This window comes from Panthera onca, chromosome B1, assembly GCF_046562875.1.
Source record: "Panthera onca isolate mPanOnc1 chromosome B1, mPanOnc1 haplotype 2, whole genome shotgun sequence".
Classification (NCBI taxonomy): Eukaryota; Metazoa; Chordata; class Mammalia; order Carnivora; family Felidae; genus Panthera; species Panthera onca.
In genome coordinates, this window is record NC_138342.1 from 11,680,767 (window position 1) to 11,696,552 (window position 15,786).

The 15,786-nt window shown below is 37.5% G+C and overlaps 1 protein-coding gene across 2 annotated transcripts in view; it reads right to left on the reverse strand.

Moving 5' to 3' along the window:
• The window catches only part of FBXL5 (F-box and leucine rich repeat protein 5), a 47,887-nt gene that overhangs the window by 15,363 nt on the left and 16,738 nt on the right, over nucleotides 1-15,786 (reverse strand). For both annotated transcript variants that reach the window (XM_081795494.1, XM_060655396.3), the window contains exons 4-9: nucleotides 15,336-15,522; nucleotides 12,808-12,990; nucleotides 10,705-10,830; nucleotides 6,782-6,930; nucleotides 6,078-6,160; nucleotides 4,447-5,172 (exon numbers count right to left, since the gene is read on the reverse strand). In XM_081795494.1, coding sequence (XP_081651620.1) covers nucleotides 4,447-5,172; nucleotides 6,078-6,160; nucleotides 6,782-6,930; nucleotides 10,705-10,830; nucleotides 12,808-12,990; nucleotides 15,336-15,522 — 1,454 coding nt within the window. The remainder of the gene's footprint in view (nucleotides 1-4,446; nucleotides 5,173-6,077; nucleotides 6,161-6,781; nucleotides 6,931-10,704; nucleotides 10,831-12,807; nucleotides 12,991-15,335; nucleotides 15,523-15,786) is intronic.

Here is a 15,786-nt window from a genome sequence, read left to right on the forward strand (position 1 = left end):
TCTTTCAAAATAAGTAAGTAAACATTTTAAATATATATATACAATATGGGCACCTGGGTGGCTCAGTTGGTTAAGCGTCCAACTTTGGCTCAGGTCACGATCTCACAATTTGTGAGTTCAAGACCCACGTCAGGCTCTATGCTGACAGCTGGGAGCCTGGAGCTTGCTTAGATTCTGTGTCTCTGTGTCTCCCTCTCTCTCTGCCCCTCCCCTGCTCATGCTGTCTCTCTCTCAAAAATAAATAAACGGTAAAAAAAAAAAAAAAAAATTAAAAAAAATATATATATAGTAAAAAGTTTAAAAAGGAACAAAATGAGAATATGGTTGTCTTTTGCTTTTTATTGCTTTAACTGCAGTCTATGCATTTGGGTTTGAATACACAGAAAATTAATGGAATGATGCACAGCAGCCCAACCATAATGGCAGGAGTTACCTCAGGGGAAACACTCTTGGTACAGGACTTTTGAAAGATTTTTGTAATAACCTCATATTAAGTATCTTTTATAATGGTAGGGAAGTATTAGGTTTTGTGCTTGGTAAATTCTTCATCATAAAATATCTGACCATCTGATTATTAAAGAGATCTGGTAAGGGGCCCCTGGGTGGCTCAGTCGGTTAAGTGTCCAACTCATGATTTCGGCTCAGATCATGATCTCAGTTTGTGAGACTGAGTCCCACGTAGGGCTCGGTGCTGACAGCGTGCTTGGGATTCTCTCTCCCTCTCTTTCTGCCCCTCCCCCACTGGTGCACACATGCTCTCTAAATAAATCAATAAATAAGTCTGGTAACATTCAAATCTACACTGACCCTTAAAGAACATGGAGGTCAGGCATGCCAACAATCCCCACCTCACACAGTAGAAAATCTGAGTGTAACTTTTGACTCCCAAACACTTACTAATAGCTCACTTTTGACTAGAAGCCTTACCCATAACATAAACAATTAACACATATTTTATATGTTATATATGTATTATATACTGCATCCCTACAATAAAGGAAGCTAGAAAAAATAAAATGTTATAAAGAAAATCATAAGGAAGGGAAAATATATTTACAGCACTGTACTATATTTATAAAACAAAACAAAACCCTGTGTCTAAGTGGACCCACACAGTTCAAATCCATGCTGTTCAAGGCTCTACTGTATCACAGGGTAAAAGAGAAAACACTAATCAGTTTCCAAAGGCTCATATCAAAACTAATCAGGGGTGCCTTGATGGCTCAGTTGGTTGAGCTTCTGACTTTGGCTCAAGTCATGATCTCATGGGTTCGTGAGTTTGAGCCCCTGCATTGGGCTCTCTGCTGTCAGCAAGGAGCCACTTCCAATCCTCTGTCTCCCTCTCTCTGCACCTCCCCTGCTCATACCCTCTCTCAAAAATTAAAAAAAAATTAAAAATAAAACATTAAAAAAAGGTAACAATTACTGCAGAACTGCTACTACTTAGTGAAAACCTACCATGCGTCACCTATTCATCTTATATAAGCCTCAGTTTAAGTGTTTTAGACAAAGCCAGTTATACAGGGGAAAAACAGTATCAAAAACAAACAAAAATCAAAAAACCAGTATCAACCTACACCAAGTCTGTCTGTCCCAAAAGTCAGTGAACCATGGTTCACTGGCATTTTCTCCAACACTTTGTGTAAGAACACTTAATAACCTAACAGAGCTCCAAGTGGGTCCTATAAAACATGTAATAGAACCTAGGTGCTGAGAAGAGCTACCTCTCTGAGCTAACGAATGTCTCCCCTCCACCCTTCTTTGCTCTAAGAAGAAAGAGATCAATTTAATCTGCTAAAGATTTTATTGACAAAAAAAAGAGAAAGTAAAATATGGAACTTCTCACACATGGTCTATCTAGAACTTAAGAAGGCAGTACAAGTAGATCATGCTCAAAGATCAAAACCTCTAAACTCTGGCTACTCGATTCCAATACTACTCAACAGTGCTTTGCTTTTTGTAAAACTTAAAGGGTATATAATGGCATTAAATTACTTCTACAGACATTCCACATTTTTCAAAATCCCCAATACAATACCATGACTCATTTTAAGTTAAAAAGAGAAAAGAAAATCCCAAATAATGGAAGAATAAGTGTAATGCTGCACCCCTTAAAGATTTTTAGCAGGCCAAATTCTAGTATCAATGCCAATAAATTAGCAGAGAATTATTTTCTTTCCAAAAACCTTTACGAAGATCCCTTTCAGCTAACTTTTCTGTAGATTTAAAATAGGATTTTATTTATAAAAGTTTTAACTACAAACGTTTTTATAAGTTATTAAACCATGTGGGGTATATCTGAAATAAATATACCTTTTTGAGAGTGCCTGGGTGGTTCAGTTGGTTAAGTGTCCAACTTTGGCTCAGCTCATGACCTCGCAGTTCATGAGTTCAAGCCCCACATCGGGCTCTCTGCTGTCAGCATGGAGCCTGCTTCAGATGCTCTGTCCCCGGCTTTCTCTGCCTCTCCCCCACTCAATCTCTCTCAAAATAAATAAACTTTAAATGTATATATTATATATATGTATAATATATATAATATATATATACACACTGTATATACCTTTTTATAATGACCTAACTGCTTAAAGAACAAAGAGAGAATATAGAAGGCAACTCAAAAAATACTATTTTTCTGCTTTCCTACCTTCCATTTATATACCCTCAACCTACTTCTATATTCTACTTCCATTTATATACCCTCAACCTACTTCTATATTCTACTATTGCCCAATACATATCCTTCACTACAACCAAACTGGATACAAGTCTCCTGTAAACATTCCCTACTGAGTCCAACTTAATCTGCTAAAGATCATACTTAGGAGAAAAGAGGGAGTATTAGGCTTTATGTTAGATGAACTCATTGTTTAGTTTGTCTAGCACCCCATTATTAAAGAGCCCTAGGGGCGCCTGGGTGGCTCAGTCGGTTCAGCACCTGACTTCAGCTCAGGTCATGCTCTCGCGGTCTGTGACTTCGAGCCCCGCATTGCGCTCTGTGCTGACAGCTCAGAGCCTGGAGCCTGCTTTCAGATTCTGTGCCTCCCTCTCTCTCTGCCCCTCCCCTGCTCATGCTCTGTCTCTCTCTGTCAAAAATAAATAAACATCAAAAAAAAATTTTTTTGAAGAGCCCGAGTAAAATTCAAGTCTATTATAGAGTAAAAGAGAAACACATAATCAATTTCTAAAAGTTCGTATCAAAGACAAAATAATTATTGCATATTATTAAGGCTGAGAAGAGCCATAACAGCAAAAGAACCTAACAGCAGCTCCAACAGTGTTCTACTACCGTGTGCTCAAGTCCTCCCCACTGTTTGCAATGGTACCTTTTCCCACTGCCACCTACCAAAATCCTTCATTTTTATTCAAGATTCAACTCAATGTCATCTCTTCATTTAAAAAACATTTTTTTTTAAGTAGGCTCCATACCCAACATGGGGCTTGAACTCACAACACTGTAATCAAGAGTCAGATGCTCTACTGGGCCATCCAGGTGACCCTCTTCATTAAATCCTGTGATCATTTACTACAATTGAACGAGAGGTCTCTCTCTCTGTCTCTACTTTGATCCCCACAGAATCTTCGTTTGAAATGCCTTAAACAGTGGACACAAATAGGGGTGCCTGGGTGGCTCAGTCAATTAAGCATCTGACTCTTGATTTTAGCTCAGGTCTTTATCTCATGGTTTTGTGAGTTCAACCCCACACTGGGTTCTGTGCTGGCAGTGCGGAGGCCACCTGGGTTTCTCTCTCTCTCTCTCTCTCTCTCCCCTCTCTCTCTGCCCCTCCCCTAGTCACTCTGTCTCTCTCTCAAAATAAATAAATAAACATAAAAAAAACTTTTTTTAAAGAGTAGACACAAGTAACACACAGCAACAGAATATGGTATACATTATCTTCTTCTTTGCTACAAGTCCTTGAGGGAAAACTATCTTATTCACCTTTACATCCACTAAGGCACCTTAGAAAATGTGTAGGCGTTTGCTAAGCACTGATTAAACTCTCAGTGGTCTTCCACAGGTCACAAAGAATTTAAATTGACTGAAATGAAACTTCGAGCTCAGGTTATATTGCTTCAATGCTCTGAAGTAGGACAGACTCCGGTGAACTCTTTTGCTTAAGTAAATCAGCTGAAAGTAATGACTTAGATTCCAATTTTTTTTAATGATTATTTATTTTTGAGAGAGAGAGACGGAACCAGCAGGGCAGGGGCAGAGTGAGAGGGAGACGCAGAAATCCTTAGCAGGCTCCAGACTCCGAGCTGCCAGCCGAGCCTGACACGGGGCTCGAACTCCCAAGCAGTGAGTTCTTGATCTGAGCGGCAGTCAGACTCTTAACCAACTGAGCCCCTAGATTCCAACCCAGGAGCCCCTAGATTCCAACTTTTATCTCATATTTGAGAATGTGAACATGTCCACTTCCTAATATTCTGCAACAGGTCACTTACCTGAGACCATGATCTGTGATCTGATAACATCCGGACAGACTGAGAAACAGAAGTACACGTCCAGTCTCTTGGTCAGATTTTTCACTCCCAGAGTAAATTAAGTCTTTTCCTCTGAGCAGTCTAGTCCTTGATGCTTTTTTACACGATGCAGAAGACTCTGGGAGCGCTGACATAGTTCTCAGAGCTGTCCCTGTACAACAAAACGAATGACCGCAATATGCAAAGGCCGGGGAAGCGCCATGCTGCTGCCAACAGACACTAGTCCTTAGTCCCACAATATCGTGACTGTAACAGGCAGAGGAGGAACAACTAAAGTTGGATGCTGTTTCCATTACACAAAGACTTTCAACATTTCTGTGTCTCCATTCTACAGCATCTTCAATATCAGCCAAATCTTCAGCATCTAACATCCACACATACGGAGAAGGGAAATTTTCAGAAGAAACGGGCTTAGTCCAGGGGTGTTCGTTATCCATGTCTTCTCCGATGCCTTTGTTAGTTAAATCGTGCAAACGAGCATACTGCTTGGTGGACTGCATGGTAATGTCTTTATTCTTCCATGGAGTCGAAGTAATTTTGCTCGTAGAAGTTTTCAAAAGGCCACTCTGATGAGATGTCAGAATTCCAAGGGCTCTAGAAATCTTCTCTAGAGCCACATCTGTGATTTTTTCACATCCAGACAGGTCAAGATGCCGAAGACTTTGGCAGCAACCAAGCCAAGACCAACTATAATTAAGAAGTAACAAGACTATTAGTGGATATTGTTGAAATCTTCAAAAGTAGATGAAAACTAGAAGAAAGATTTAAAATCTAATATAATCAATCACATATTTACTGAACATCTACTGTCAGGCACCATTTTACATGGTAGGATAGGAAAAGACAGGAAGAGTAATTAGGGACTAAGAGTACAGCTAACATAATAGAAGGGTAAGGAAAGGGTAGAAAGGTATGGAAGGGAGAGACTTCACTTATTTTTCTGAAAAGTAACCAGTGGAGGCAAGGCGGTACACACATCAAAGAAAGAGAATAACTAGTAATTACAGGAGGAAGATCCAGACGAAACAAGCTCTAGCATCTGAGAGAGAATTAGCCATAGCCAGAGAAGGGTACACCTCTCCCTCTGAAACAGGCAGAGAGGTGTTGATACAAATGCTACAGTGGGAAAGAGAAGGGTGAGGCAGAATCAGAAGGAAAGTGATAGCACCTAAGGAAATAAAACCTGTGAAGACTATGGCTTGACCAAAGTGTTATAGTTTCAGAGTATGAAGAATGTAAGCGGGAGCTTTGCCAAATGGCACTGGGAGCCCAAATGAAACTAGAAACTTCTTAAAAACGTATAGTGCCAATCTACATGACTGTACAGCAAGGCTCAAAGGTCTAGACACAGTACAGGATTATAAAGACAAAAGGAAGATGCAGATTCAAGTTTTGGATCAGCAGGAACCCATGGACAAAAGCAAAGAACTGGAAGGTGCTATCAAGTTGTAACCATACATGACTGAGATCTATCTGGATAGTAACAAATAATAGCACAATTAAACTGCAATTATAAAAATAAGAAACTACAGAACAATTCTACTAATTCATAAGTAGAAATCCTTATACTGAAATATTTAAAAATAACTCACCTGTCAAATGCAGAATCTGAAATGTCAGTCTGGGTAAGATCCAAATGCTCCAAGTTAGGACAAAGTTCTAAAATTTGCCTAACCTAATGGGGGGGGGGGGGGGAGAGGGGGAAATCACTGTGAAAATCTGCAGACTTTTAGTTAGATTGAAAAAGACGTAACTTTTAATAAATAATATAAGCCAGTAGTTCCCAAGCTTTTGCGCATGTAAAAATTATTTGGATACTGCACTACAAATATATATTCTGGGCTCAAACTCTCAACAATCTGTTTTGGTAACCATAATACTAGACCCAGGAAATTTATATTTTTAAGGAATACCCAAGGATATTCTGATGCAGACTTTTAAAACAGTGATTTAATCTCACTTGCCCATTTTACCATGCCTTACATATAAAGCATCATATAAAACTGGGCTTTCTCACTTAGTATCTGTGAAACTGAATAAATTATTTAACCTCTCCTAGTCTTGGCTTCCTTCCTATAATGTGCACAGTTATCTACACATAAAGATACTATGAAAACTGACACGAAATAACATGAAAGTCAGCAGTGTATGCCTACCCATGGGAGAGCACTCTCCTGGGTAAAAGGGTGGGTTTTTTTTCTTTTTCTCCCCTTAATTAAATTCAGAAATAAGTAAACCAAATGTAGATCACTGCTACTTTTTCTTAATACCCAAACTAGTGCCAATTTATACATACCATCTTGCTGGAAACTGCAGAGCTGTATGCTAATACTATAGTTTTTACTGAAGTACCAACATATGGTAGAACATCGTGAATTAAGCCATGAAGTAAACGTTTTTCCATTTGTGCAATGCTGATAGCAATCGATTCTTCGGCAGACTCCTCTGTAAAATGAATTTAAAAATCTAAGAATTTGATACACTAGTGATAATTAGGCTGCTCAAGGAATTACCAACTTATTACATATGAAATTCTTTTTGCCATTCTTAAACTCCCTTATGTATGCAAAGCAAATTAAATGGACAAGGTCTCACTCGCCAGAACTTAACATTTAACAAGTCTGACATTAAAAAGAGACAAAAGGAAAAAGAAAAGGTTTACAATGAGAATGAAAGGAAGACTTTTTCTCATTTGCTTCAAAGTTGAAAGCGATTTCCATATCAAAGTTGGTACAGCAGAGAGAAAGAAAAAAATAACTCCAGTTTCAGACACTTTAAAAAGTTTTGGGGGAAAAAAAACCTAAATATTTAAAAGAATAGAAGCTCTTCAAGAAACTATAGGATATCAAAAGAAAAATGATCCATAATAAAAAGTATCATTTGTTCTTTTAGTAAAATAGAAGGGACAAAGGGTTAGAAGAAACTTAAAATAATCAAGTGAGCATGGGACGCCTGGGTGGCTCAGTCGGTTAAGTGTCTGACTCTTAATTTTGGCTCAGATCATGATCTCACCGTCGTGAGATCCAGCCCTATCTCTGGCTCCCACACTAGGCAATGAGCCTGCTTGGGATTCTCTTTCTCCCTCTCTCTCTGCTCCTCCCCTGCTTGCTTGCGCACGCACGCACGCGCGCTCTCTCTCTCTCTCTCTCTCTCTCTCTCTCTCCCCCCCCGCCTCTCAAAAACAAATTTAAAACCACAAAAATTAAGTGAGCCTGGTCATAATGAATCAAGCAAAAGTAAAGTGCCTTAGAATTTTTTAAGAAGTTAAAATTAAGCACAGCATTTGGTTTTTGCTTAATAACTTTTTTTTTTCAGTTTATTTATTTATTTTGACAGAAAGGAGGAGAAGGAATGAGAGGAGGCGCTGACAGCTCAGAGCCAAACGCAGGGTTCAATCCCACAACCCTGGGATCACAACCTGAGCCAAAATGAAGAGTTCGGTGCTCAACTGACTGAGCCACCCAGGCACGCTCCGATGTTTGCTTAATCACTTCTGTAGAGCTTGGATACTTACAATGAAATGCCGGTCTATAACAACCAGCACAACAAAAACACTGCAGATTCCAATTTGATGTAAGGGGGAAAACACACACTAACTACACTAAAAAGAATGAATACCTGTATCACCTTTCTCAGGATCCTATTATTATGTTTACCAAAGACCCGGCCTGAATGTCTCGAAACATAAAACAGTTCAACAGAGTAAGTTAAAGTCTCATTTCTTTTTTGAGAGAGAGAGAAACTGCGAGCACACAAACAGGGGAGAAGGAGACAGAAAATCTTAAGCAGGCTCCTTGCCCAGTGAGCAAGGAGTCCCACTCGAGGCTCAATCCCATGACCCTGGGATCATGACCTGAGCCAAAATTAAGAGTCAGACGTTCAACTGAGCACCCCCCACCCCCCGCCGGTGCTCCCAAATCTCATATTTTTAAGTTTTTTTTTTAACATTTATTTATTTTTGGGAGCCAGAGCATAATAATTCTCAATTTGTGACTAATGTTTACATATTTACCCTAAATTCCTTGTTTAGCCAGACATATATGTAAAGTACAGAGATAAGAATTACTTTTAGCGGGGTGCCTGGGTGGCTCAGTCAGTTAAGTGTCCAACTCTAGATTTCAGCTTGGGTCATGATTCTCACAGTTCGTGAGTTCAAGCCCCGCAACTGGCTCCAAACTGGCGGTGTGTAGCCTGCTTGGGATTCGCTCCCTCCCTCTCTCTGCCCCTCCCCAGCTCTCAGAATAAATAAATGAAAAGTTAAAAAAAAAAAAAAAAAATGACTTTCAGCACACTCTATTTATTCTGGTATAATTTTATTCCCAAGTCAGTCTTTTGATTCTATAATCCTATCTAAATCTGTATTATTTACTGTGAAATCAAAAAAATATATTAATTAATTAAACATCCTATGAAGAACAGTATCTTTCTGCAAGACTAGTAAAGACAACTAAACTTAAAAAGCACGAACATAAAGCACAGTGGGTAGTTTAATATGAGATACACCAAACAGCTGAACAAATATATTACCTTAAGGCTCAATCATTACAGCCTTAACTTTTCCCTTTCAGTATGAATGCTTATGGATAAGCATGGTCTTTGGCTACAAGTGTGGACACAAATAGACTAAATTTGGTAAAGACTTTTAAAACTCAAATTTTTCAGAGGACCTTAACTAATCACCCTATTTAAAATTGTAACTTCTTTCCTCTCTTTCTGGCACCCTTTCCTTTTTTTTTTCTCCACAGCACTACATGCTATCCAATATGGCATATATATTTTGCCTGCATTTACTGTTTATCTCTCCTCTTCAAATTTTAAGCCCAAGGATTTTTTTTTCCTATTTTGTTCACTATTAACCTCATGCTCAAGAGGGTTCTCTTGTCACAAGGTAAGCACATCACCAAATCTAACTGGCAAATATCTCTTCCTTACGTAGCACCCTCTAAATGTTCAAAACTGTAACACATAAACATTCAAAACTATGTAAAATGTGGCGACTTCACTTCAGACAAGTAAACTTGCTACTGAAATAATCTTTATATGCTTATAGTCCTCACTTTCTATATGTTTAGTTTTTTTGCCAGACCAGCTTACTATTTTTTAAGTGAGCAATTTAGAATAAAAATTCCCTAGGGGCGCCTGGGTGGCGCAGTCGGTTAAGCGTCCGACTTCAGCCAGGTCACGATCTCGCGGTCCATGAGTTCGAGCCCCGCGTCAGGCTCTGGGCTGATGGCTCGGAGCCTGGAGCCTGTTTCCGATTCTGTGTCTCCCTCTCTCTCTGCCCCTCCCCCGTTCATGCTCTGTCTCTCTCTGTCCCAAAAATAAATTAAAAACGTTGAAAAAAAAAAAATTTAAAAAAAAATAAAAATAAAAATAAAATAAAAAAATAAATTCCCTAAAGTTTCAGTTTTACAAAGTATTAGTGTCTTGTCCCTTTTTTTTTTTTTTTACTATTTCATCAAGTTTTAGCAATTATTTCCTAGAACAGTACCTAAGACAGTATTTATTATCTTCCTCCCCCATACTCCCAAATAGCATCTTTCTGCACCTCTATTATGGCATTTTTTACTAAATACCTTGAATTAAGGATTACGTATTCCAAATTCTCTCCCATATGAGTTCTTTAACAGCAGGGATAACCTTAGTCACGCTTGAGTTCTCCCACAGTGCTTAAAGAATGGCTACCCTAGTTTTTACAATCCTTCGCCATTTACAGAGGATTTTCGTATATATATTACTTCCTAATTCCACAACAACCTTGTGAGGCAAGTGGTAGGACTATTTACAAATGAAGAAACAGGTTCAACAGCTTCACACTCCTTCCTCTAGGCCACAGAGGACTCAATAAACACTGCTGAACTGGTCAAATGAAATGGTCCTAAAAATCACATCGTAAACTGCAAAGTGCAATAATGGATGTACGTTACTTCAAAAAGGAGAACAGTCTTTAATTTTTTTAAGTATTTAAATATAAAAAAACCTCTGCACACACTCAACAATTACTTCAAACAGAATAAACTTTAAATCTGCTTATTATTCTTTCAAATCTTACAAAGTAGTAGACTTAAAAACACGAGTTTCTTTAGAAAACAGGTAAATGTTTCTTTAGAAAATGTGTAACCCTTAACAACACCTAGTAATCTGTAAACTCATAACTGCTGGACAGAGTACGAATCACCAGAGTCGCATGGACTAACGTGAACTCCCAACGTGGCTTACCAGACTCATCTACATCAGCGTCCTCATCCCACTCCTGAAAAGCACGACTTTCGTCTTTTCTGTTTTTCACCCATTCCTCGTCAGGTTCAGTATCAAGTTCAGCTGCTGGACCACTATACCAGTCACCTACTCCACAAATAAGTAAGAAAACAAAGTAAGATCACACTGGCTACCGCTGCCCAAAAAATCATCTATTTCCAATAAAAATCTCTGCACACAGAAAATGATTGAGTTCTAGGCAATGGGCCAGCTATTGTTAGAAATATTCAATCATGGTTAAAATATTACACGTAAATAGTACACAAAGGATCCATTTCAGACATACTAAAAAGAATTATGAAAAATAACCATCAATAATCTTACATGCGATTTTAGAAATCATCGAAGAGAACTTAACCTTTCTCCCCTACTGTGACTTCACACTGGCACCAGTACCCTCCAAATGATGACAGCTAATAAAAGCAAGCACAGACTTTCTGCTCAGTAGTGAATAGTCGGCAGTTCAGCAACAGGTAGGAACGTAAAGTCGAAGGGGAAAGATTAAGGGAAAGCTAAACCATAAATTGTCTAAAGACCCTGGAGAATACACTGCGATTAAATTATATGATTGTGAAGTGAGAGACAATGCAGAATTAACTTACTGAACTTTTAACATTATATCTAAAGTATGGTTTCTCAATCTCAACACTGTTGACATTCTGCGCTTGGGTAATCTTTGTTGTGCACTGGAGGGAATTTAGCAGAAACCCTGGCCTCTACTCACTGGAGGCCAGTATAATCTCCCAAAATAGAACAAACAAAAATGTTGCCATAGACATTTCAAAATGTCCCCTGGAAGGTGGTAAAATAAATTCTGATTGAGAAACATTGGAAACAAACACCATAAATAAATAAACAAACAAACATTTTTATTGAAACTTTTTGTTTAAACATATTAAAAAAAAAAAAAAGAAGCATATTTAAGATCTGATGAACTCCATAGAAGTCTTGCACAGCATTTTCACCTTTGATCTTTATATCAAATAGTACCTAATTATCTTTTAATTCAAATGAGTTAACAGTTAAAAATATAACTAAACAAAAAGCATTAAATATATCCATATTTGCCTTGACTTTTCACTTAATATTTCATTTTCCTACAACTAATAGAAAAAATTATTCCACATCAAAATATTAATTCTAATCATTGTCTACACAATACTTCAAATAGCTTTGCTCAAAAATATCTAACAACAGCTATTTTAAACATGCTATATATTAATAAAAAAATAAAACTTTTTAAATTCAATTTGTAACTTAATTATAAGAGAAACACATATTTCCACGTCCAAGTCATAAATTATAGAAAACAAAAAACTTTTACATAAATTTGAGGTTAAAAGAGTCACTTAGATGAAACTGTTTTAATTCAATGACAGAAAAATGTATAACATATTACTTGCATTTACTCCACGACTGCATTAAATGCTCATGAAAAGGAAATTTTCTTTAATTGTTCACACGTCAAAGTAACTTACCGCAGTGAATTAAATATGAAATTGTGATTTGTAGAATGAGGCATTACCAATCACAACAAAAACATGCTAAAGACAAAAACAGATTCAGTTACTTTGAGCCACTGCCAAGGCAGCCATAATGGTGCCTCATCTTTAAATTTTATGGAATTTATTCTATTATTTTTAAAATACTGAATCTATTTGAAGCTGTTCTGACAATGCATTAATTTCATTTTTAACTCTGAACACACTCAAAAGTAGGAGGAAGCAGCATTTAAAAAGTAGCATAACAAATATTCATGAACTCATCACCTATCTTCAACAATTATCAACATTTTACCAATTATTTAGCAACCTCTCCCTTGTTTTTTCCTAATTATTTTAAAAGAAATTGCACGCATCACATAAATCACTCACGGATACTTCAGCACTGCTAGTTTTTCAAAAGTAGTATACAAAGAACACATGATCTAACTACGAAATCTACTTTTTGATCAACCTCTCAGAATTTCCCTTCCTGACCTTGCTTATTAACATCTATGAATAATCATTTGAAAAAATGGATAGAAATTATTTTTTAAACAAGCTAAAAGTCACATTTACCTACCTCTAGCCCAATGAACAGGGTAAAGATGTTTCCAAAGCGATCCAGTTTTTGCGAGCTGAGACCATTTAGTGCTTACTTGACTGCATCGACATAATTCTTGAGGATTAAGATAACTGAAAATTGACAGCATTACCTCAGGAGGAAGATGGGTTATACCTGTGGATTGCTCTGACACTTCCGCTTCTGAAATAAAAAAGAAAAACTTGAACATTAAAGGCTGTAAGGGCAAATGCAGTAAGAAATTACAATCACATTTCTATAAATAAAGTTCAGTGCCTAAAGTCCACTCCTTCCTGCTTGCAAGATGTGAAAAGGAAATAACATGGATTAGTGGTAACATGGGGATGTTCAACTTGTTAAGAACCTGTAGGGTTAAACTATCATGGCCCAAATCATACTTCATCAGTGGGAGCTACAATCATGAACACAGAATTGACTTCCTCCTACAAAGGCATCACAGAAAAAACAATACTCACTTTGTAGCATAAGAAGCATCATTTGAAAAAGGAACCCAGCAGGTTTTACAGCTTCCAGTGTAGAGTCAGCCAGATGATGAGATCTCCAAGGCATTTTTAATGACACACAAAAATCTCACAACACGTTCCACTCATCTATTAGGATTATGTCAGTATTTTCCTCGTGTTCCCTCTCTGATTTTCACATTTGATACAAGATGCCTGTGAAATCTAACTTCTATAACCATGGCTAACCTACTGTTTGTGAGCCAGTTGAGAAAATGTAAGCATTTCTAATGCTGGTATACATTTATCAGGAATCTTTTGTCAGCAACTATTATAAAAAATAGTCACTGAATGTCCAATTTCCCATAAAGAATTACTTTAGTAATTTTTTAAAAAATGCAAATGAGGCGCTACAATAAAGAAAACAGAATACAAAAGATTCATCATTAAAGGATTACAAAGAATTTGAGGTACTTTGTACATCTGATTTGCCCTCAAAAAGCAACTTAAATACAGAAGTGCTATGATCAAATTATTTTAAACTAACCCTTTTCAAATGGCAAATATTTAAACATAATACAGCTATAATTTGCTTTGAAGGAGTGGGAAAATTAAACGTAATAAGTGTGATGCTTTTAAACCCCATGTTGTAATTACAATTAAACTAGACACAACAGGTCTTGGCTTGGTGTCTAAGGCCCAAGCTGCATTTCAAAGTGCAGCACCCAAGTTTTATGGGTTTAATTATAGGTTCACCTATAAAAACATTTTTGTTTCAACATGTATCTCACCTACTTTGTTAAATAAAGAGAAAAGGACCAATTTCAAAGAATTTTAAGCAATTTTAAAAGGAATGTCATTGCTATTGCCCATGTAGAAACAGAAGAAATTTTTACTAGCCTGAGGATGCCAATTTTCCTCAATGAGGTTTTAAAAGGCAAAGCTATCAAAGATCTTTAAGAAAAATGAGGAAATAGTCTATGAATAAAAAAGGCAAACATATTTTACTTGCATTTGTCATTTGTTTTCTCATAACTGTACACAGAAAAACAGTACCTCTCATTCTCACTCCTGTTTGTATTACTGGATATAAGCTAATACAGTGACACATGGAAAAGGATGGAAATAAAACTATAAGCACAACTGATTTTAAAAACTGATGGAGGGGCCCTGAGTGGTTCAGTCAGTTAATTGTCCAAAGCTTCATTTTGGCTCAGATCATGATCTCACTCATGAGATCGAGCCCCATATCAGGCCCCACGCTGTCAGCCTGAGATTCTCTCTCTCTCCCTCCACCCCTCCCACATGCACACACTCTCTCTCAAAAATAAACCTTAAAAATTTTTTTTTTTTTAAATGATGAGAAAAACAAGGAAGGATAAAATCAGCCACTATGGTCAATGGAGCTCAGAAAGTTGGATGATACTGCAAAAGTGCTCTGTATATGGTAGCTTTCAATAATTTTGATTGGCCAAAATAATAATTATTACTACTACTACATGAGTTCCTTTAAGAAACACTATATTATATTGCTTGTGGCCCAAATATACATTTTTTTTTTTAATTTTTATTTATTTTTCAGAGAAAGAGGGCCAGAGCACGAGCAGGGGAGGGGCAGAGAGAGAGGGAGACACAGAATCCCAAGCAGACTCCAGGCTCTGAGCTGTCAACAGAGCCCGATGCAGGGCTCAAACCCACAAACAGTGAGATCATGACCTGAGCTGAAGTCGGATGCTTAACGGACTGAGCCACCCAGGTGCCAACCCCCCCTGCCGCCGATTCTAAATTATCATAACATCAAATTCTTAGAAACTAGTCTTCAATTAAATGTACACTTGTAAATAAATGGTTTAAATTTATTCCTCAAACAAAATCTAAAGCTCATTATCAACAAGACACAGATGGCCTCAAAACTAAATCATTCATTATCTAAACATAGGAATCTCAGGGGCACCTGGCTGGCTCAGTCGGTAGAGCATGCAACTCTTAATCTCAGGGTCGTTAAGTCCCACATTAGGTGCGGAGTCTACTTAAAAAAAAATAAAAAAATAAACATACGAATCTCACCTTTATCTGACTTTTCATCCACAGAATATTTAAAAAACTTCTGTCGCTCCTCAGCTTGATTCCACAGGCTAAGACCTCTAAGGAGTTCCGCAGTGTCCTTCTGAGAGCAGTGCTGTGCAATCACTTTCTTCTTAATATCCTTAAGCTCTTCATAGGTAAAATATTCCATTAACATTGGCTGAAAAACCTAAATGAAACAAAATATTCATAAGTAAATATGCCTAACTAGTTTTGTTTACTCTACACCTTTTTTTTTTTTAATGTTTATTTAGTTTTAAGAGAGACAGAATGCAAGCGGGGGAGGGGCAGAGAAAGAGAGACACAGATCCAAAGCAGGCTCCAGGCTCTGAGCTGCCAGCACAGAGCCCAATTTGGGGCTCGCACCTGTGAACCAGGAGATCACGACCTAAGTGGAAGTCGGACACTCAACCGACAGAGCCACCCAGGTGCC